This window comes from Primulina tabacum, chromosome 15 (assembly GCF_025594145.1).
Source record: "Primulina tabacum isolate GXHZ01 chromosome 15, ASM2559414v2, whole genome shotgun sequence".
Taxonomy (NCBI): domain Eukaryota; kingdom Viridiplantae; phylum Streptophyta; class Magnoliopsida; order Lamiales; family Gesneriaceae; genus Primulina; species Primulina tabacum.
The window spans coordinates 28,672,243-28,695,624 of NC_134564.1; the positions used below are offsets into that span (position 1 = coordinate 28,672,243).

At 35.4% G+C, this 23,382-nt stretch overlaps 3 protein-coding genes across 8 annotated transcripts; 1 reads left to right on the forward strand and 2 right to left on the reverse strand.

The window, feature by feature from the left end:
• Window positions 1-554: 554 nt before the first annotated feature.
• LOC142528121 (protein ROH1A-like) lies at window positions 555-2,029 on the reverse strand. The gene has a single exon (XM_075633201.1). It carries the CDS (start codon window positions 1,902-1,904, stop codon window positions 645-647), a length of 1,260 nt encoding a protein of 419 aa, XP_075489316.1. The 5' UTR covers window positions 1,905-2,029; the 3' UTR covers window positions 555-644.
• An 8,161-nt stretch (window positions 2,030-10,190) lies between these two features.
• Window positions 10,191-12,930, reverse strand: LOC142527213 (protein FAR1-RELATED SEQUENCE 5-like). Of its 2 annotated transcripts, XM_075631951.1 has the most exons (4): window positions 11,087-12,930; window positions 10,823-10,995; window positions 10,657-10,734; window positions 10,191-10,564 (listed from the first exon to the last, which is right to left on the reverse strand). In XM_075631951.1, the coding sequence occupies exon 1, from the start codon at window positions 12,486-12,488 to the stop codon at window positions 11,136-11,138; it is 1,353 nt and encodes a 450-aa protein (XP_075488066.1). In that variant the 5' UTR covers window positions 12,489-12,930; the 3' UTR covers window positions 10,191-10,564; window positions 10,657-10,734; window positions 10,823-10,995; window positions 11,087-11,135. The 2 variants fall into 2 exon arrangements, with proteins under 2 accessions (XP_075488066.1, XP_075488065.1); XM_075631950.1 differs by lacking the exon at window positions 10,191-10,564 and having other exon boundaries at window positions 10,602-10,734.
• A 968-nt stretch (window positions 12,931-13,898) lies between these two features.
• LOC142526508 (uncharacterized) lies at window positions 13,899-23,135 on the forward strand. 5 transcript variants are annotated; one of them, XM_075630958.1, is made up of 7 exons: window positions 13,899-14,332; window positions 15,746-16,066; window positions 18,444-18,506; window positions 18,826-18,978; window positions 20,680-21,017; window positions 21,527-22,031; window positions 22,389-23,135. In XM_075630958.1, exons 1-7 carry the CDS (start codon window positions 14,242-14,244, stop codon window positions 22,895-22,897), a joined length of 1,980 nt encoding a protein of 659 aa, XP_075487073.1. In that variant the 5' UTR covers window positions 13,899-14,241; the 3' UTR covers window positions 22,898-23,135. The 5 variants fall into 5 exon arrangements, with proteins under 5 accessions (XP_075487073.1, XP_075487074.1, XP_075487075.1 ...); XM_075630957.1 differs by having other exon boundaries at window positions 13,901-14,332; window positions 15,746-16,078; XM_075630961.1 differs by having other exon boundaries at window positions 13,901-14,332; window positions 15,754-16,078.
• Window positions 23,136-23,382: the final 247 nt, after the last annotated feature.

The window sequence follows — 23,382 nt, forward strand, 5'->3', positions numbered from 1 at the left end:
ATTTTCAAATTCCGTTAGTAAAAAGATCTCTAGTATATAATATAGATATCTCATCTACTTTTAAAAATTTTGAAATTATTATATATTTTTTTTATCTTTATCTGAACTTTTGAATGTTTAATCATCGTATCACTCTTAACTAAACTTTTGAAAAGTTAATCATTTCCTAACTAAGAAAAAAATAAATTTAAAAATAATATTTTATTTAACATTAAAAGGGTTTTCTATATGTTCACAAGTGCGTGCAAGTGATTTTATAGACTTTGAGAAGGTCTATTGTGAGACGGTTTTACGACTCTTTATCTGTGAGACGGGTCAACCCTACCGATGTTCACAATAAAAAGTAATACTTTTAGCATAAAAAGTACTATTTTTTCATGGATTACCCAAATAAGATATATGTCTCATAAAATACGACCCGTGAGACCATCTCACACAAATTTTTGTCATAAAATTTTGTACAGTTTTTAAAAGTCAAGTTTGAATACCACGTGACTTTTTAAAATTCTGCAAAAGTTTACACTTAATATCACTAAATTTTTATAGAGTATATAAAAGTCTATATTGAATACTCTCAAACTTTTAAAATCCATGGAAGTCTAAAATCAATACAGCCCTAAGTGAAATGAACACTCTAATATGCATCAATATGGAACTGGTGTGGGTAATTTATTAACTGGATCAAGAACATCGAGAACTTCTGCTCTACTCCTCACAATCCTATGAAACACTTCTCTCACTTGCTGCTGCAGCGGCCCCAGCCCTTCCTCCATCTTCTCGCATATCTCCGCCAGCTCCTTCACCTGTGCCGCCACCGCCGTAGCCTTCTCCTCCTCCATCGGAAAAACGAAAGAATCAGCAAACTCAACCAGGGACTGCGCCAGCTTCTCCATTCTGTGTACTTCCTCCAACAATCCGGCATTCCCTTTCTTCTCCTTCTTCTTCCATTCCTCGCCGATTTTCTCTTGCAGAGAAACCAGGGGTTGCGCCCATGCCAACTGTTTTGGAAGAGGTAAATGTGTAGCCAACCCGGTTCGTTCTTGACAAGGAATGGCTGCCACTAAAGCCCACATCACGAACACAAGGATCGTACTGATGATGTAAACCGGGAGAGCCAAACCGTTTGATTCACCGCCCCTAGGGGCGGAGAGGTTGGCTGACATGGCCTGAATCTGTTTAGCGGATGACCAAGACTTAGCCACAGACCAGGAGAAGGAGCTTAAGTTCCTCCCATTTGGATCCTTGTTATTCATGGTTGAACCGCCACCTCCGCCTCGGCGGCCGAATGACCATGATCGTTCTGCCGATTTTCCATGAACGTTTCCGTTGGAATTCTCCTTGACGTCGAAAACAATTGATGCCAACAAAGCAGTTAGCGCCTTTCGTGCGCGCCGCACCTGTCCTTCGCCAATCGGATTCTGCTGCAAGGCTATCACCGCAATCTGCGCCAGTTTCTGCCAATGGCGAACAAGGTCCACGCCGTGAGTGACTGCGTTGCAAACATCGAGCGCTTTGATCGATCGTTCCAGGAGATCAGGAATCAAGCGATCCAGAGGAGGCCGGGTGAACTGACTCGGGTCACGACCTGATACAAGAACCGCTTTGAATTCAGCCTCGCAGCAGAGGAACGCGTCAAGAAGGTTTCGGAACCAGGAAATAGAGAGGAGAGGCGGCGGCGAGATGTAATTATCTCTTGCAGTCACAGGTGAGTCTGTGGTTTCTACACCAGATTTGGCTGACGAAGGTTCTTCCGTGGAGGCGAAAAGGCCGGAAAACAGATCAGCGACGTTCTTTTGGAATAGTTCGAGGTCTTCAAGCTCTTGGTCGTTATCCATGGCGGTGACCTGGTTGCGGCGGATGCTGATAAGATTAAGGAAGGATCCTTGATTATCGGTGGTCGGCATTTTTAACTCAGTAATGAAAGAGAAATTGGATTGGGATAATGACGGGGAATTGATGGAAAACAGAGGTGTGGCAGTTATTACGTTGACTAGTATTGTTGGTTAAGGGGAGCATGACCGTTTGTCGTTTCCTTTGCATCTGGTCTAGGTAGACGGGTTTGATATGAAACTCTGACCGGATACCTTGATCTGAACTGTCTTAATGACGTCCGGTTCCAGTTTAAAAAGATAGAAAACTCGTCGATCCGTTGGGCTGGACGGGTCGACTCGAAGGGTCAGACATTTTTTAGTTTTTTTTTTTAAATTTTTAATTAATAGCGCAGTTGAAAATCAGCGGTCACCATTTAGTTAGTGACCCTTCGTTTGATAATTAATTAATTTTTATTGACTTTGAACTCAACGACCATGATTTTGTGGTCTTTGATCGATGACGTGTCATTGTGCAACGGTCGACCGACTCGGAACAGCTGGTCAATCGTTGATTTTTAGGTCTGATTTTTCCCGTATAAATACCGTCCATCTTATCAATTTTTTTCACACAATTTTTTTCTCTATTTCTGATTTTCAATTCTTTCTTTATCCTCAAAATACCAAGTTTCAATAATTGATTTATCGTCGATTGTTAATTTATTTTCTTAATTACTTTAATTTCATATTTATACAAATGGTCGGATCCGGATCAAGTCGTAGGTGTGACAAGGGAAAGGAAAAGGGAATCGTGTCACCCGAGTTCGAGCATCACAATTTTCTGTCATTCGATGTCGATGACTATGATCTTGATTTTCCGATAAAGAACATCAAGAACGAGAACAAGAGGCTCAACAAACACATCATTATCAAATTTGAGAAAGTATGACCATCTGACGACACCTAAAATTAAAACTCAAGCGGTGCCTTGCCCTATATTCGATATCTTCACCAAAAATTTTGAAAAGGCGACGCTTCCCTCCGGTTATTTGAAAGTCAAATGCAAATATTTTTCAAATAGTTATAAATTTCAAGAAGGATGTGGTTATGAAACTTTAAAGTAGAATGTCGAGAAAAAATTATCATGTGAAAATTGGTATTGATTGTTCTCATACTCAAATTCCGACATTATCTTTTCAATAGGATAACAAATCTCAACTTTTAAGTTTTTTCTAAACTAAATTTAGGGAAAAAAAGACTAAATTTTGTGCAGTTGATCAATTTTATTTTAGTTTTAGTTTTAGTTATAAATAATCTTTTGAAAATTGACTTTCTACAAATACAAATTTTTCTATTAGACGTACCCCACGAAACATCATCAAATGCACACTAAAAAATTATCCACTAAACAAAGAAAAAGAATTTGTTAGTCTAAATAATAAAATTTCTTTGTTTTCACATATTTGGAATGATCATTGATAAAGTTGTTCATATATGAGTATTACATGGCATTGGATTGATAGTTCTTGGAACATTAAAAAAATTGCTTGCATATATATGTTTTAACAAAGTACATACAACACAAAATATTTGTCAACTTATATTTTTTATTTTAGAAGAATATGATCTAATTTCTCAAGTTTTTCCATTTTCTTTTGATAATGCTAGTTCAAGTACTTCTAATATTAGTGAACTTATTCAAATATGCAAACCATCACTGTGTAGTAAATTTTTTCATATTATGTGAACATGTCATATTTTATATTTATGTGTTCAAGATAAACTAAAAAATTTAGAATCACATAGTCAATCCATAAGGACCACAATTTGTTATCTATGAACGCATCTCCCAGTTATGAAATAATGGGAAATTTTTTGCAAAATAAATGGTATAAGGCCTAAACAATTTGCACGAGATGTTACTACTCGTTGAAATTAAACATATATATTGTTATTATCGTTTTTTGAATATAATGATTTATTATGTATATTTTTTAATCATCATGTTCAAGCTCGTGATATTTATTTGTTTTCGAATAAGTGAAATATATGCGCTAGTATTTGTGAAATTTTAAAAGTTTTTAATTATACTGGTGAACAATTATATGGTGTTTATTGTCCTATTTTTAATTTAATTTTAACACGTTGTTGCAATATTGAACGTATTTTTAGTAAATTATTAAATCTAGTAATGATGTTTTAGTTCAATATAATTATGTCATGAAAAGGAAATGAGAAAAATATTTTTTAGAAATTATATTCATGAAATATTTTATGTGCTTTTATTTAGATCATAGACTTAAATTAGACGGATTACAAGAAATGTTAACATTATATTAGATTCTTTAGACCCTATTACGAAAATAGGGGTGTTCATCGGTCAGTTCGGTTCGGTTTTTGATTTTTTATTTCGTTTTTTCGGTTTACAAATATATAATCCGATATCCGAATCATTTTCCTTTGGTTCGGTTCGGTTTTTTACCAAAACGGTTCGGTTATTTTGGTTTTGGTATAATTATTTAAATTAATAATATAAATATCTTGTAAAATATAATATGTTGACTTTTTACATGATTTTTTTAGTAAAATATTTAAATATAAGATCTAAATTAATTAAACAGACAACAGTCAACTAAAAATTATTCAAAATGGTTCTTCATGCACTAAATATCATATCAAAATATATAATATAAATATAAATAAAAAAAATTATTAATTTAATGAAATTTCGGTTTTTTCGATTTTGACATATATAATCCAAAAACCGAATTAAATAAACTTCGATTTTAACATTTATATCCTAATTAAAAAATTCGACGCTTTCGGTTCAGTTCGGTGTTTGATTTTTTCGGTTTGAATTTTTGATTTTTTCGATTTTATCCATAGTTTGAACACCCTGGACGAAAACAGTTTGATAGACTTAATTTAATTGTGGTGATGAGAGTCAAAACCAGTAGATCGCGTTAGTAAAACCAGAAGATAGTATAAAAGCAGAAATTCTCGTATCGCCTTAACAAAGCAGTACTCTTCGAGTACTTATCAACTTAAATAAACAGAAGCAGAACTCGGCCTATACAAGATCAGAACTTAACGATTTTTACTTGATCGTTACTATATTAAATGTTACTGTTACTTTATCTAGTACGAGTATTTATTGCACCATTAATATATACATGTCATTTTCATATATACATGTAATTAATGTGGAAAAATTAAAAATAAAACATTATGTACCACAAGGTAAATATAGAAGAAGACATATCAATGCCGAACGTTAGGCTACTGTCTTGGATCATGCAAAATGCAAGGGACGATGTTTTTCAAGCTTTCATCGACTTACAATGTCAACATCCATTCCTAAACATACCATAACACTTAAAACATTGTTGTTAAAAATTCGTCCGAAAGAACTCAAACATAAATTAACTCGTCTCAAACATAATGATCTTCAATATCAAATCTCATGTGTCATGTCCCATACTTTAACCAATCAAAGACAACCATACAATAACTCATGAAATAATACAATGAAAGCATCCTAACATGTTTGTGCACATAATTAACCATAAGAAACAATAATGTGTCCACTCATAAAGAAATCTTAGGCTGCGAAAGGTTCTCGGCTGAGTGTCGTGCCATGCAATCCTCTCGTTTCTGTGACCTACTCTGTCGCTTTCCCAATATCAACATCCTTAGCATCATTCTCATCTACGCCATTGGAGCATAGTTATTCTAAAGACTCAATGAGGATATTCAAGTAATAAAAAATATATATAAATATATCACAAATGTATGATATGATCATAGACTTGACTTCAAAACATATATCATTTTTCGTAGATGAAATATAATGTAAATGTGGTAACCATTCATATAAGCTTGTATCGTCTATATGATCATGTTTATAGTTGGCCAATCTTATCATAACATGTGACATAACCTGCATTAACCAAAAGACAATACGCTCCATCCGTATAAGTTTGGATTAACCCTTCTAGAGCTCATCCCGAAGTACAAGTCCCGTGCTTTCTGTTGATCCCACGTGTGGTAATTTGAGATAATAAATATGAAATAAAGAATAAACTGGACACCGATATTTACGTAGAAAACATCTAAAAATTATTATGGTAAAAACTACGAGCAAGATGAAAAGAATTTCACTATAATATTTTACGGTGTACAACTACTCACTGTGTTTCCAAAGAGAAAACACACACTCTCTTAATACAGGAGAATAAACACGTCACAAATATTGTAGAACTAAACACCAAAATGTTATAGAATGAGAGAAAACTCGAAAAAAAAGGATTAATGAAATGATTGAATTGTGTCTCTATTTATAATCGAATTTTGAGGTGTGAAACCACGTACATTTATTGAATTGCGTATGAAATTTCCTTCCTTCTGCAACTTTTCAACACAGCCTGCAAAATACCACCGGTCATTTCCTCAAAATTAATCACCTCCTGTTTGCCGACACTTTCACCACAAGTGCTCATACAAACATTGAAATATCCTTCATAATTTTCATAGATCCCTTCATGCTATGAAAATTATTCATGCTTCAACAGTAAAAAGTTGTGTTCGTTAATTTGATATAAAAAGATATCATACTTGCGTAATTACAATAAATTATTTCATCAATATGCATAATACTCATATAAAAGGAATTACCATGCAAAAAAAAAAAAATCAATCCACACACACACGTGAAAAGAAAAGTAAATAATTATTGCTTTGATAGTAAGTAAAAAATTGAATTAAACTTGAGTTTTTTCGTCGGAGATGAGATATTCGGACTAGGGGAATCGACTTCTAGCCTTGAACCGAACAAAAGACACTTCGGGTTTTGGGTAGCTCGGTCCGAGTACCCGATTTTTCAAAATAGTGTTTTTAGTACCCAAACCGAACTCGACTCCGGACATTTACTCATTTTGTGACTAGATGAATAGAAGAGTTTCTCCACAAATGCTAGAGAAGAGCATACACCAAAAGCAAGGATGAATAGAAGAGTTTCTCAAATCTTGATTCTAAATGAAAACCACCCGAAAAAAATGAACGAAGGCAGTTGTGTGTGGATCATTTGGCAGACTCGAAAATTCGAAATGAGTGGAAATCCAATCTTAAATCAGAATCTAGATGCTTTCAGGGGCAAAACTATGGACATGGATTAAACCAAAAATCATATCTTTCATTTTCGGGTTGGGTTTGTTCTTTTATCTTTGTTTAGTCGGAAACCGAGCATTCCTAGTGCTCACTTCTACAAGACTACGGATCAGCTAACAGACAAGGAGTCATGGACGCAGAATCCATATAGAAAAATGAACAAAAATCCGAAAATTTGAAAGGAAAAAAAATATGTCTGCGGCTTAATGGAAATTGCTCGACTAGTTGTTGGCTTGCTGCGAGAGATGGGACTCAAACGACTTGAACCAGCAAGGCAACGCTGGCTTCCAGTTCACGTTTGAGGGAAGATGGTGTTCACTCTTCACTCTTCAGACAAAACTTTAGGCGCTCCAAATTCAAGACCATTAGACCAAAGCCCATGTACGTTACTTATATAAAAAATAAATTGGTGAGTTCCCGTAATTGTCCGGGTCATGGATATTATAAGGATACCCAAGTCAGGGTAGGATTGCAGGAGGAGTTCATCAGAAGTCGGGCAAGTGAATGTCCGTGACCTCTTCTCCCCGGGCTGCCAGAAGCTCGGACTTTCATACAAGTTCCCGGGAGGCTTTCTATCCGGGCTACTTCGAAAACAGCACATCACTCGAGTGCATCAGTATGAGATACATTATGTTTGACAATCATTACTGTCAGAAATACAAGGGTATGAACAACCATATTACTCTAATTAGTAAGTGATCACTGAAAATAATGTAATAATGAGATTTCCCTACTATAAATAACATGTATGTTTTACATTTGAAAAATGGAAATATTCTGAGTTTTTTTATATTCACATGTATTTACCTTCACACATACACATTCGTTTTTCATCATCTTTCACCTGCTGAGTTAAGCATCGGAATGGCTACGTCGAAAACCCCTCCGACGTCCATTCACGAGTCATCCAATATACATATACCTTCACCGCAAGCTAAATTTCCTAAACAAAATTCTTATCTGATTTGCTGGATTGTCCCGACCCAATTTACCCAATTCAACCGGATCACATCATAAATCAAAGTCTGGTTTTCGGGTACTTAATTACCCCAAAAAACGCACTCGGTCGGGTTCAGATCTAGACAAAAAACCCCGTCCCCTAGTTATATGCGGCTTCGTCGATCCTACATACATGGGCACTGCCTGAATCCATTCAGGCAGTGCCACATGTATGTAGGATTAATTTTTTAAAAAATGATTTTTAAAGCAAAAAAACTTACACAATCTCAACTATGGTTACTTTTTTGATTTCCTATGATCAACACAAGTCAAAATTTAGAGTCTCCCAAATACATTTTTGTCAACCATTTCCCCCCGCCTAAAGGTCAAAATTTTCGAAACCAAAGCTTCCCCCAAAGCTTCCCCCATTTCCTTGAGCCAAATCCTCTCCTTTTCCAGTGCTCCAAATTTCCGACTCCGACTCCGTCTCTGATCTACTTCGTCGACCACGACTATTTCCGACGATTATCTCTGATACACTTCATCGGTTGCAGATCTCTGGCCACCACTGAATCCCGTGAAGATCTCTGCCTCCAACTACGACTTCGAGTTAAATGGTTTGAGTTCTCTAGTGATTCTCGTGTATTTTCATGTTTGTGTCTATTTTCACTATTTATATTTTTCTAAATACAGAAACAGTAACTCGCCCCACCCTATCTTCCTGCACAAAAAATTAAATTATTTGAGTTCTAAATTGTTTAATTTTTCGGATATAATCATTCGGATATGCATCCACACGCCATGTTGTGGAGTGGCTGGGACAGTTTTTTAGTTATTGGTGAATGTTTTTGTCCCTTCTTTTCTATTCATAGTACTTAATGTTTGAAGAAGACTTGGTCTTCTTTTGAATCTTTGTAGAAAATATCCAACTCTTGAGCAACAAATCAAGTAGAGTTCGTACATACATCACATGTGCTTGCTTCAGTAATATATTTTTATAAACATTTGTAGGGCATTTCAGCAACTACCAGCTTCTGAATAATTATGGTTTACTTGAGCTCAAACTAATTGTAATGTATACATATTGTTGAAATATAAATTATCAATTGTGTGCTTTCTTGAGCTTGAGATTTTGATACAATATCAGAGCTATGTTTTGTTTAGTTGGTCGTGGTGGTATTCCTAATATCACTTGTATGTTTTGTTTAGTTGGTCGTGGTGGTATTCCTAATATTCGACCAACTTACACTTGTAACTCGCCCCACCCTATATTAGTTGAGAGCAAGCCGATCAAATTACTGTCTAATGTATTATAAACCGATCATGCATGTGTTATAGCCTATATACCCATTCTATTCTGATTTTAGGAAGTAGCCTGCCTGTGTTTGTTTGAGTTTTTGAAAGTTTTTTATGTTTATTCCCTCAACTTCGATTATTTTCTAATGCAGAGCAAAATATATGTCGTGTTTGTTGGACGGAAACCTGGCGTTTACGATAGCTGGAATGAAGCACATGCCCAAGTTAATAAATTTAGTGGCGCTTCTCACAACTCATATCATAACAGGCGAGAGGCTGTGGAAGCTTTTGATGCATTTATGCATAAACAAGGTGCAGCTGCCGCCTCTTCTACCGCTACTAAAGAGAATTGTTCAAGCTCAACATCAAGAGAAGATGAAAAAGTAGTTCAACTAAGAAATGTTCAACTGGAATTAGACGTTGAGAATCAGAGACATGCTTCAAGAATTTCAGAGATATCTGAAAAAATGCGAAATATATTGAAATCATTGTAGTTCATTTATGATGATTTAAGTATTTGTATTTAGTTTTAGTCGCATGTAGTTATTTTCAGTTGGAATCTATGTTTTATCCATTTTCAGACAAAAATTATAGTTGAGTTGAGACCATGTGTGTTTATCTGATATCTACATCTATATTATTGCAATCTGATTTTTGCCTTTTGGAAGAGCTAAAACATGCATGCTAGCACAAAGTCGAAAATTTAAGACACTGAGAATGTAGCATAGACATTGTAAGTATCTTGAATTAGATATACAAGAGAAATCAAAATGACTTATACGTTGGTAAAACTTGCCTTACATGCTCAGCAATTGTTCAAAAAGATAAACACACAACATTACCAAAACAAAACTCCATAATTTTGCACCAACACTTTTTTTATTGTCAGTTGACCAATCCAACACAGCAACTCTTTGTTTGTCTAAACATTTCAGTTGTCCAAAATATTGATAATGCATCAAATAAAGTTGAATATTAGAATAATACAGAACACAAAGTTTAGTTTCCTTGGATCGTCTTGGATAAATGAGAAAGACCATAATCTGGTGGAATTGGAACAGCCAAATGCAAGTAATCTTTCTCTGCAGAAATAACCTCCAAACCTGTAGTTAAATATCAATATAAGCTGCTACAGAAAATTAAACGGTGTGCAGCAATAGTACTGTCTAACCTTTAAAAAATATAAACTTACCTTCTTCTTATATTTCTATTCTCAGAATCACATGTCATATGCAAGAGAATGGATGATTAGTAGAATAATTTGTTTAACTTTAAGTTAAAAACAGAACACTTACTGAGAAAACATCAAGCATAAATCTTGAGAAATTGCCTTTTTATTTATCTTGATGATGTCCCTAAACAATATAAAGTTTATACAGAAAGTGACAAAATTAAATTGGGGAAAAACTAAAAAAACGTAATGAAAAAACTGGCAAAAATTTCTTACTTGTGATGATTGAGAAGTCCCATATGGATACGGTAATACATTCATCTGTCCACTTAAATATAAGTTTGTATTTCCTTCCTGCATGATAACAAACTTATAATTAAATATAAGATGTAATACATATTTTGTTGTTTTTGACATAGTACATTTTATACATGTCACTTACCATTGCAAATTGAGATGGAACTTGAGGATACGCAAATGTATATTGCGATGGGACACGAGGATATGCAAAAGGATATTGCATTGGAACTTGAGGATATGTAAATGGATATTGCGATGGTGTGACATTTTGTTGTTCTTGTGAACTTTGCCCTTTTAATTCGGATCCTTTTGTACCTACCAAGCACGATAAAATTAAAAATATGTGAAATATATAACAATTACTTGAACTTTCAGTTTTTTAGCTTTAGAATGAATGAAAACTTACTTGAACTTTCAGTTTTTCGCTTTCCTTTTCCCTTTTTGCTCTTAGTATCTCAGTGTCGTGTAATATTTGTATTTGTTACTCCTTTGGCTTTAGCAGTAAGTGGATCACGTACGCGTGTTTCATCTATGTGACCATCATTTGTCATAGCATCACAAGGTGTATCATCATCTACACTCAGATTCTGTAGAAGGTTGGAGATCTCCTCTTTTGCAGTGTCAACAATTGTATATAATCTTTTTCTCGCATCCTCATGTGGTTTGCTTTGTTGACTTAGATCATACATCGATCTCATTATTTGATTGACAAACACCATCTCAGAAACATGACCACCACTGCCATTTTCTTCAAAATCGGAGCTAACTCTGTTTCTTACATTTTTCATCCATCTATTCAAAATGTAACATTTGGGCAAAACAGTGACATCCATACAATTAAATACCAGCAAAGCATGCTTACACAAAATCCCCATTGTCTCGAACTTGTGACAATTACATCTTATTTCATGAGTCTGCTTATTGAACACCACATGTCTAACCCTTGCATATTCATCATGAGATTTTACGTTCACCTCAATCAAATTCCAGTCATTGCCAAAACAAGTCGGTGGTTCCACAAATTTGCAATTCAAGGAATTAACCAATTCAATTACAAATAACTGATATATGGTCATCGTATAAACATCAGCAGCATGAATCAACAATGGATGATTTTTCAAAATCTGTGCAGGCTTACCATGTCGAAAACGTGTATCCTCAGCTTTCTCTTTTGTTCGCCAATTATTTTGAATATTTTCATAATTCATCACAAATTCATACAAAGAACTCATTTTGTTGCCTGATTTTTTTAAAGTCAAATTTGTGGCCTCACTCCTCGAAGTGGCCAAAAGCCCTGCACTAAACTTTGCATCACTGAAAGCAGTCACCCATTTGTCCCTAAGTTTGTACATCCCATTAAACCATCTATGACCATCCAAATGATATGTTTCAATCATATATTTCCACGTGGCCTCAAATTCATCTACAGAATCACAATAATTCATGCATTTATACCACAATTTTTTGAAAGCTGGGTCGCCATTTAAACTACCAAAGTGAGAAGGCGCGTTTTGATTTATATGCCATTGACATAAACGATTATGTGAACATGGAAAAACATTCCCAATGGCATTCATCATGGCTTGGCATTGGTCTGAAAAAATAGTTTGAGGTTGTTTTCCATTCATCGAATCAAGAAATGTCGTGAACAACCATTCAAAAGAACTTTCTGTTTCATCTGACATAAATGCTAAGCCAAACATAACATTCTGCAAATGATGATTTATACCAACAAATGGAGCACATATCAAATTGTACTTATTTGTTCGATATGGTATCAATGGATAGGACATCACCAAAATATTCATAATCAACAGCACATCTGTAGTCCCTGAAGAAAAAGTTCATCACCCTATCATCATCATCCAATTGCATGTTCCAATAAAAATAATTTTCCTTATTCGCCTTGTTCATAAAATATTGAATCAGTGAAGTGGCATCACCATTCTCAACTTTGGTATGTTTTTTCATCCGACTCATGTGGTCATATGCATCTTTTCTATTAAATCGTAAGTTTTCTGGTCCACATACTTCATTTTCCATAAAAGAAACAGCATTAGAGACACAGATTCCAGCATTTACCATAGCTTCTAGAGTAGATTTTTTGGCATGTGAGATATTGCGTGCAGATCTTAACAAATGAGTTTGATCAGGTGCAAACATCTATTGGTTATGATCTTGAAAAAATCTAATCACTCGCCATTCACCCCCTTTCTCCCTTGAAATCTTCAATTTAGCTTTACATTGAGTTCTAATCACTCGCCATTCACCCCCTTTCTCCCTTTTACTAGAAGACTTTTCATCTTTCAAACTTTCACATGAACAATTAAATTCTTTTGATTGAATTCCATTTGTACGTGCAAAACATCGTTGATCACCTTTTCTCACACTAAATCCCTTAGCATGTGCATATTGACAATACAGTAAATATGCATCTTCGATACTGCTCACAATTGTACCCACTTCAAGTTTACTTTCCAAAATGTCAACGAAAGATTTTTCACTTTGTACCTCGATATTTTCTAGCATTGACAAATCAGAAATTCCACATTGCATTTTTGAACTAGGATGAATTTCGGCTTCTTGATCGTAGTCTCCCTCCAACTCTTCGAGTGCTATTGAGTTGTCATCTTCCATTGTAAGCAACAAAAGCTGGAACAAATATTCAAATAAATATTACATGAATGTATTATCTTATAAAATACACTGATGCAAGAAAAATGATTTTTCAAGGTTTCATATAATACCTTTGTTACACTACAAGACAACCGCATTGCAAATAAATACAGAACCTAAAAGATGGAGAGGATTTGGCTCAAGGAAATGGGGGAAGCTTTGGGGGAAGCTTTGGTTTCGAAAATTTTGACCTTTAGGCGGGGGGAAATGGTTGGCAAAAAAGATTTGGGAGACTCTAAATTTTGACTTGTGTTGATCATAGAAAATCAAAAGAGTAACCATAGTTGAGATTGTATACGTTTTTTTGCTTTAAAAATCATTTTTTAAAAAATTAATTTTACATACACGTGGCACTGTCTGAACCGTTATATGCTTGTATTTTCTTAAAATGGAATATTTTCAATAATTAGCTTTACTATATTAACTCGTGAAAGTTTTTTACATCGCATTTGAGAAGCTTTGAAAAGCACGTGCAGCAATATATATATGTTCAAGTTCAGTGGATAACAGTTGACGCCACGCGCTCTGGATAGATCCCTCAATTTTATGCCTTTCCCGAAAAGTATAAATACTCTCATCTTCCAATCATCATTTCGTGCCCTAATTTCTCTCTCCCCCCTCGGCCGCATCATGATCCTTCGCCGGAATTTACCTTTTCACTATTCAAACCTCCCTCTTTCCTCAGATTTTCCGCTTCATATGTCTTTTCACTGTGGTCAACGGCTTCAATTCAGCTCATATTTGATATATTAGTTCAAAACATTGTCGGATTTGCGGGTGACTAGTTATTTGAATGGAAATATTGTGGAATTTGTCAGGGCTTGTGGTGTCATGTTGTTCCTTGGGTTGAATTGAAGCTGCAGTAGCGGTTGCGTGGGTATAATCATGGGATCGGCCGAGGGTTTTGGAGGAGGTGTGGTGGTGACTAAAGTTGGGATGCTGTCTGGGGGTGCCTGCAGCTCAGGGGTTCAAAAAGGTGAGCTTCTAAAAACTGTATTGACTTCTGTTCTAGGATTTGGTTTTGGTTGTGTTTGTATTGAGGTAGTAATCACTTGAATTTTTTGTTTTTCCATTTTTAAGACTTTCGAAGTTTTGGCACTATTGGTGCAGTTGGTTCAAAAGCTGCAACGCACAAGTCTCGATGGTCAAAAGTACCAAGCCAGTATTGTTTAAATATAATTGATTGACGAAATCTCGGCTATTTTATTCTGATGCATTTTGGGTCGCTGAAAATCAGTTAGTCTGGTTATGACTGCATTGGAGTATTGCTTCTCTATTCAGTTTCGTTTGCCCGTGTTAAATTCAGCAGTAGTTATTCCTCTACAAAGAATCTAAATGGCGGAACTTCTACTGCTACTTGGCATAACGAAACAGTTATGAAATGATGGTGCTTGTTTCCAAGTATTTACTTCAACAATTGTTATATGGATTTGTGGTAGTGACAATTAATATTAGGAGCAGGTTTTTTTCCCCCCTCACCATTTATGATACTTGTTACCTTCTTTTTCTTAGGGGGATACTTGTTACCTAAAAAAACTAATTTTAGCATTAAATATGCTTTATGATGTCCAGTCTGTCCTCCATTTTTTCCACATGTTTTCTTTCATTGAAAGCATTCCTGAGCATTGACAATGCTTTTATACCATTTGGAGCATGGTTGTAAGGGGCGCAAGGCACAAAGGGGTCCCGGAGCCTAAGGCGTTCGCCTTATCGAAGCAACACACACTATCGATATTATAGAAAAACATATTTATCTACTATATTATATATGGAAAGAATGTTATTATTGAAATAATTCAGGTGTGCAAAGAAAAAAATCTTTAATGACACATTTATCTACTTATTTCTTGGGGTTTGGGGTTTTGATCGTTGCTGTGCTGCTTCTTATTTCTTAGGTTTTGCTCTTTGGGCTTTTTTGATGGTAAAGAAGAGGCAACCAATTCTCATTAAAGAAAAGAGGTGTCAAATGCAACTTCCCTGAATTTTTTTTAAAAAAAGATTGCGCCTGGGTATACACCCAACTGCAGCAGGCTCACCCACCTTTTAAAACTATGAGTTGGGGCTTACCCCTGTGTGAAGAAACTGTATTAAGGTTGCAATTTGTAACCCTACTACAATTGTGGATTTAAAGTGTTTTACCCTCGCTTCTAAGTACCATTTTAATCCATTATTTCATGCTTTGTTTTAGTGAATGACAGGTGAGATATTGTATAAAATTGATATTTCATGCTTATTTTATTGAATGTTTTATTCTGTTTATGGATTATTTGAGATGTAACAAGTATTTTCTAGTTTCACTTTGACATATTGTGCTGCATAGCATCTGATGTAGCTGTTTCTTCAATTCATCTACAATTAACCTTCTTTCTAAATATGATTGTATTGGAAGATATTCAGGATGATGACATGTCAGTACCGGATTCATGGGGCAATATACCTGTTTCTGAAATTCGTAGGCAAGCTTCTCAAGGCCCTAGATTGCACAACAAGGATCTTGCAAATAATTCTTGCTTGGAGAACATGAATTCTCCTTCCTGGGCACTGGATGTAGGGGACAAGCTTTTAATTGGGAAAACTTGTGAAATACCAAGAAGCAATAGTGTGTGCTCTAAGAGATCAGGGATGGTACCGATGGAAGTTTCTGATAGTAAATCTGGATTATTAGATGCAGAAGGAATGCCTCTTGAGCTTGCATCGTGTCCCGCAAGCGGTAATACTTCTGGTACCAGTCTAATAATTTTTTGTTGATGGAGTGTTAGTGAATTAATCTCCCAGATGAAAGTACCTTCATGTTTAATACTTTGTTCTTGGTGTTAGTTTCTATCTGAGCAGAAAATCTTGAATTTGATCCTTAATTTTGTTCTCCCCCCATAGTTGTATATCGCGCGTAGCGCCCTATAGCGTAGCGATGAGTATTTGAAAGTATCACAAGTATATAAATATATAATATATAAAATATAGTAACATTAAATCAACAGTTCATGCTTAAGTAACAAATATATAAGTTCAAAGGATATAAAACCTCAATTATAAAACTGGAAAAATATAATCTAAAATTCATCTTCATATTCTTCATCAAGATCGAGACTATCTTCTTCATTTGAAATTGCATTACGCTCGTCATCATTCTCTTCTTCACTTTCTTTACCAAAGTCGAATTCATCATCTTCATCTACAAGATTATGTGTAGTAGATGTTCCTATTGGCTTTTTCCTTTTTAGACTTAGATGTGGCCGCTTTTGAGCTTCCTGTAGATGTAGATGTGGTCGCCTTTGAGGCACGTGTAGATGTAGGGGTCACCTTCGAGGCCCCTTTGGATTCCTCAATGTATAAGTAGCTTCATCTACTCCAACAACATCTGCAACATCTTACCAAGTTAAATTATCACCATCATGAACAAAGTTAGGCTTTTCATCCTCCAGTCTCCCTAACAATCATTCATTGCCATCATCTACTTCACTCAATATGATAGGATCAATGATATCACGACTATCGTATCTACGCCTCAAAGCTCTGTTATACTGAACGAACACCGAATCATTCAGGCGTTTTTGCTCCAACATATTCCTTTTCTTGGAATGAAGCTGTATTTACGAACATAAGTCCGGCGGTCGACAGCCCGAAGTTCGACGAACCACGAGCAACAGAAGAGGATAAGCAGTGGAGAATTATAAGGTTTATGTTATGGTTGATCGGGAAAAGCGGAGAAGGTTGAACAGAAGATGAGAAGCAGCGTTGATTTGAAATAGAATTGGGCCTAAAAATTGTGCAAAATGGGCCTACAAAACATGTGTTACTTTTAAAAAAATGTTCATGCTATCACCGCTATCGCGATGATAGGCAACGGGGCTTCGCTTTGCGTCGCTACACACAGTAGCGAGCACTATGCTCCCCCCTTTCAGCATAGACAGTAAACACCCTAGTTCCATCATATTAAATTCTTAACAATATATCCGTGTCTCTTGACTTTGTTCTTTTTTCTTATACCGGCGTGTTACTCATCACAGTGTCATTGTGGTCATTGTATTGTCTGAAAGATGGATTTTTAATGTTTAACATACCTGTATGCTCAATCTCCTATTTTCTTTTTGGAGTCTTTGGGAATAATGGTTAAGCTTTGAATTTTGTATCCACTTTTTGAATTTACTGTTGTACATTTTGAATTTACTATTGTACAAGAACACTTGGCTACAAGAAAGGATTCCTTAGCCAGAGTTTAAGCACATGAGTTTGAGTAGAATCAGATATCCATCTTAAGACAATGTTTGTACCAATTGATGTGTGGTTTTGGATGAACTGGGTACCATTTCACGCCAATGATCTTTAATAAGGTTCCAGATTCATCTAGATGCACAGATGCATACTGCATTTTATGTGGAATCATTTTAGCCACATATCGCCACCTAATTACTATACATAATTTTATGTGAAAAAATATAGATAGATTTTTTGTAGTATATACTTTGTATATACTTAAATGTATGTGCATGGACGATAATTAGGTGGCGATTGGTGGCTAAAATATTATATATTTTCAGATGTGTATCGCAGGTACCATCAGATTGTGTTTGTGATTATCTTTAGCTGGTCATTTTCATAAACTTGTGCCTAGTTTTTCCAGTCAATGGACCATGTCCATGATTTTTTGCTCTTGTGCACATTTCCTTTTCCATGTCAAAGGCTGTGATCACATGAAAGAAAACATACATTTTTAGCTTTTGTTGCAAATCTTTTTCCTCATAAAATGTTATGTCTGTAGGTTAGTTTACATTTCGGTGTTTTATTCTGGAGTCTCATTCTTTGAGTATTTGGATTTTGTCCTCCAACTTTTTTCTATTTGAATCAATTATCTCCAACCAAACATCACTGGCAAGCCTGGGTGGATGAGCTAATTGAACCATGAAATGGATTATGTAATTGCACCTGTTCTGGCTTGAAATAGTATTTAGTATCTATAATACCTATTCTTGAGTAACTATGAAATAAAGTCTATTCGATGTGACGTGCTGGAGCATTCTTTGTTATTGAGAAGTCTGCAACTTTTTCAAGCCATTAACTTATGGTATTCCATTTTACTCTTTATACAGAGAAAACCCAAATGGTTAAGCAAAGGAAAAGTTCTCTTATCAAACCTGGGGATAAAAGAAATGGTAAATTTTTACCATAGTGTCATTTCTGTAGCCTAGTTATGTAACATCTTCATGTTCTTTTTTCTGGAGTCTCATCCTTTGAGTATTTGGATTTTGACGTCCAATTTATTTCTATTTCAAAGTAATCGAACCATTAAATGGAATATGTAATTGCACCTGTTCTGACTTTAAATAGCATCAACATGGTAACTATAATAACTATTCTTGACTGTGAAATAAATTCTATTCCATATGACCTGCTGGAGCATTTCTGTGTTATTAAAAAGTCTACAACTTTCTCAAACCACTCTTATAGTACTCCACTTTACTCTTTATACAGAGAAAACCCAAGTGGCTAAGCAAAGGAAAAGTTCAATTGTCAAACGCGGGGATAAAAGAAATGGTAAAACACACAAGAATAGATGTGATTCAATCTCTTTGAAGAATGGCTTGGTTAGCTTCAATTCAGCTGCAGGAGGGAATAACTTTTTCGGTATGAATTGGGTTATTCCCGATCTTTCTGTTATTGATGGGCCAAATTTCTTCTCATGTCAAGAGTTCAACTGACTTCTAGCTCGAGGATTAGTTAGTTGATTATTTCTAATGTGAGTTGAAACATTTGCTTGTGTTGAAAATAATGTTTCATTGGGGCAAGTTTGTCTGTAGCTCACCATCACATATGACTATCTAGTTATTAGGGGCAAATTCCACTTGAAAAAGGATGGTATTGCCGTTCTCTTATTTTTATGTGGTTATTGACTTGATTCCTCCAACCGTTTATGTGGGCTGTATGGTAGTGCCATGATGATTTAATTGAGTCACAGATGTTGGTTTAGTAGCAAGATAGAAAGTCATATTTGTAGTTTGAAGTTTGAAGTTTGAACAATGTTTTGTAGTGGGTTAAAAAAAGGGATTATTAAAAGGTTTACCCATAAATATGTGTGTGAGTTTTTAAGATATTAAAAATGGATTTACAAAACAATTCATGAGACTCTTGCTTTTTTAATAATTACTAGTAATATTGCATGCACTCCGTGCTTGTTAATTATGTTGAACATTGAATGTCTTTATGTATTAAATACGTATTATATCAGTATTAAAATGTATGAGGTATTTTAGAAAATAAAAGATGCTTCAAGATATATACTAACATATATAAATTTAAAATTTCATGCTAATATAGAAAATAAATATAATAATAAACATATATCAAAAGTTTAACCGTACAAGAGAAGATATACTAATATAATATGAGAAGGGGTGTTTTAAGAAGTATAAGATACACACAGAGACCATAGGTGGGTACTCAGGTGGTTAGGTTCCTCTTGCGTAATCATATGGCCTAGAAATTTGATTTTTTGGTGGTAAAAAATGTGATGAAAACTTTAGTTTTTTGGAAATATTGGTACTGACGTTTACAAAATTGAATAGTATGTTGGAAGAGATGTGTTGATAAACAGTTGCACATGTTTTGGGAATTTGTTGGAACTTGGACTAACTTTTATATCTGCGGAACATGTTTTATATTTCACATTTTTTAGTTTTGGAAGAGTCAAGAAAAACAGTGTTTATCAAGTTGTACTTCAATGGCTGTCATCTGGTGTATAACTGAAGGGGAACGGTAGAATTTTAAGCATCACTTTCTTAGTTCTGTTTGTTTATCGACTGTGGCCTAGTGTGCTTTGTTGCCGTATTTCTAGGGATCTGTTCTATTTCTATGCCTTGGTTTTAGTATTTCGCTGGCGTAGCTGTTTTAAATTTTTAATACCCTTGCTTTTTGTTGTTCTACCTTTTGTAAATGGGAATTTCAGTGTCTTCCATTCTACAAAATTTCTATCGTCAAAAGGAAAATGGTTCAGCGGTTCAGTTTTTGCTTGGTAAACGATACGTTTCCGATGTGTCACTGCGAGATCATTTATGCATATTTGCACTTTTAAGATCTAATGTTAGATTGATAGTTTCAAGTTTATGGAAGATGGGATGGATCTCCAGGAGTGATAACTTTTTTCTCTCTTAATTTTTTTTTTTTTTTTGGTTTCATAATCTGCATTGTTTTATCTTTTCTGTGCACAATGAAAACATTGAATTTTAAATAGATATATGGTTTGATTAACGAAAGAGTTCATTAATTTTCAAGCATTATATTTATATATTATTTTCTTACATCAGTGAGCTGAATATGAACAAGTTTCAGGAATCTATGGTTTAAAAGCTGATGTTTTTGACATCACAAAGAATTTCAATGAGATTCCTCTTGATGAGATTCTGCATGGAAAGTATCACTGTGCTAGTATTGCCAAAGACAAGGGAAAGAAAGCAGTGAATTCAGACAGCAGTCTTTTGCAGTCGGTAAGAAAGGCATACTCTGTTCTTCAAGCTAGGAAGGTTTTGCACGCTGAAAAATGTGCTGAAATCGATCACAGTTGCAACCAAAAGGTTTCGACTAGCTTGGTCACTGCTAGTTCCTCGACAAGCCAAAGTGAAAGTGACAAAGGAGAGAGTTGTGATGCAGAGTTTCCATCCTCTGACAATGTATGTCTGGATACTTGACTATGGAGTTTTGCCTAAACTTTATTAAGTAGCTAGGGATGGTGTGGTGATAAATAAATTAACATTTTCTGTATAGTTTGAAATCATATACTTGATGTGGTCCAGAAACTCCTTACTTGTTTTAAGAGAGTGAAAGAAACTCCATGATTTTATCCTGGCTCCATACACTCACTCACACGTGGAGTGGAACAATGAACTTTTGGAGCTAGTATTTTTATAGTAACAGTTTTGTTCTTGGCTATAAATTTGGAAAATATTATCATATGCATTTTAAGATCAAAGCATTTAATTCCTTTGATCAATTCCTCGCAATATTATTCTGCCTTTGTAGACCACAAATATTAGATTTTTGGACCGAAACCCTAGGAATGTATGCGATTCTATTGTTGGCATACCTCATCATACTTGAGAATTATATCATACTTTTGAAGTGCATCTCCAAGTGTTTTTGAAATTTGATATAATGAGTTGACTGAAGCTTATCTTTGAAGGTTCAAGAATCTGTCGGCAAGATGAATATATCTACCTTAATTTCCGATTCCCCTCTATATCAGCCGAAAGAAATCATGGAGCGTCTCGCGCTTGCTCCACCAAAGGATTTGGAGTCGTTTCTATTTGATGTGGCCAAGCCTGCAACATCTTTTCTGAAACAAGGCAATGATCCTCGTGTGGGCAAATCAGTTTCTCACCGAGCTGGCCTACCACCTTTTCCTTGGTCCAATTCATTTTCTGGACATAATAAGTCGGGTGCTGATGCCAGTAAGTTATCGGCAAGTCGTACAATATGTCAAGGTAGATGGGTAAAAGTTAGAAATTCTACCGCCCTTCAGAGAGGTTCTACTGATTTACAGATGGACCTAGAATCACTACAATTTGATCACAGTTTAGTGCCTTCACTTAACCTTAAACCTGAACGTCCAGAACATCAAATTGCTCCAAGTGAAAAGCTTCTTCCCTCCTTGGAAGCATGCTCAACTTCTAAGATATCTGCAGCAGGTAAATCTCATCTAAGCCCTAGTTTCAATTGATAATTATGGTACTTGATACCATATTGTTTGTCTTATCTATTTCATCCCTATTTATTTTATCATGAAAATACTGTTTTGGATTAATTTAAGCCACGACAGAAAGACTAGTCAGCTTGATATACACTTGATGAGAACAAAGTCATTTATTATGCTATGATCATGAAAGTTTTTTGTGGCACGCCTGTTCAAACAAGCATGATATTTGAATAATTACGTGTATGTGGACTAACTGCTGGATCCTTGGCATGAAATAGTACCTATCAGTGAATACCGCACGTGAAAATACTTTGTTTTTTGTCTTATGTTGGCTGGTTGGTGATGCCAGATGAGCACTCCCGCATGTATGCTGCCGCTCAAGCCCTTTGTGAATTGACTATTCATTCCTCAAAGAAAAATTACCATTCGACCGTTAAGTTGCTTGGAAAACCTTCCCAGATGTCCATGAAAGCTTGCAAATCTAAAGCCGTGGAGAGATCTGATAAATTTTCCGACCCACCAAAATCAATAAATGGGACCATGAATCTCATAAAACTTGGCGATGAAGGGTTTCCTTCAAAGAAGCTCAAGCTCACAACAGACGAAAGAAACACCTACAATAGTCGTACTGATTCCCTAAAAAAACAAGCATTAGACTGGTCTACTCCAGAACCTGTTAGATCACCTCCCATGAAACTATTCAGGGCGTCGAAACCACAAATAGATCGTTACAACCACCACCTTGTAAAGAAACCATATATGATGAAACCGCCACGTGCTGCAGAGAGGCCTGGTATTGGTCAACAGAAGTTCAGGAAAGTCGTCGTGCCAATGAAGTGGAATCGACCCGAAGGTTAGCTGAATTCGTATAATGTAAATTCACTTTTGTCTGTCGTTTGCTCCGAATCAATTCATTGTACATATTGTGTCAAATTTAGGTGAATGTGGTGATGTCATTCGATGTTGTGTACCATTATTCGAATTAGGGAAGTCGAATGTTAGACATGAAACAGACAGAAAGAGTACCTTTTAGCCTTGCCTTGTGTAGATAATTGTTTGAGCAATTGTGTATGCCATTTTTCTTTCCAGGTGTATTCTTCATATGCTGCACTTTGGCTCTAGCCTCTACGTTAAAATGTGCAGTGTCTTTTAGTTCATCCATGTGGTTGCCAAGTTTCATACATCAATTTACACATGAATTGAACCAGCTAATGAGCTTGTTGAGTGGCTTCGAGTCTTATTTGTTCGCGAGTTTGAGCCTCCAACAGGCATTAAATAATGTTCTTTTTATATATAAAACTTTAAATTTAAGTCAATGAGTGCGTGCCCAATTTTTCCATTCA

Excerpts from the sequence above, each read along its gene's own strand:
- LOC142528121 (XM_075633201.1), bottom strand. The coding sequence starts at position 1,904 with ATGCCGACCACCGATAATCAAGGATCCTTCCTTAATCTTATCAGCATC.
- LOC142527213 (XM_075631951.1), bottom strand. The coding sequence starts at position 12,488 with ATGAATATTTTGGTGATGTCCTATCCATTGATACCATATCGAACAAAT.
- LOC142526508 (XM_075630957.1), top strand. The coding sequence starts at position 14,242 with ATGGGATCGGCCGAGGGTTTTGGAGGAGGTGTGGTGGTGACTAAAGTT. Across the intron at positions 21,018-21,526 it reads AGTTTCCATCCTCTGACAAT|GTTCAAGAATCTGTCGGCAA; the intron begins GTATGTCTGGAT and ends TTATCTTTGAAG. Across the intron at positions 22,032-22,388 it reads TTCTAAGATATCTGCAGCAG|ATGAGCACTCCCGCATGTAT; the intron begins GTAAATCTCATC and ends TGGTGATGCCAG.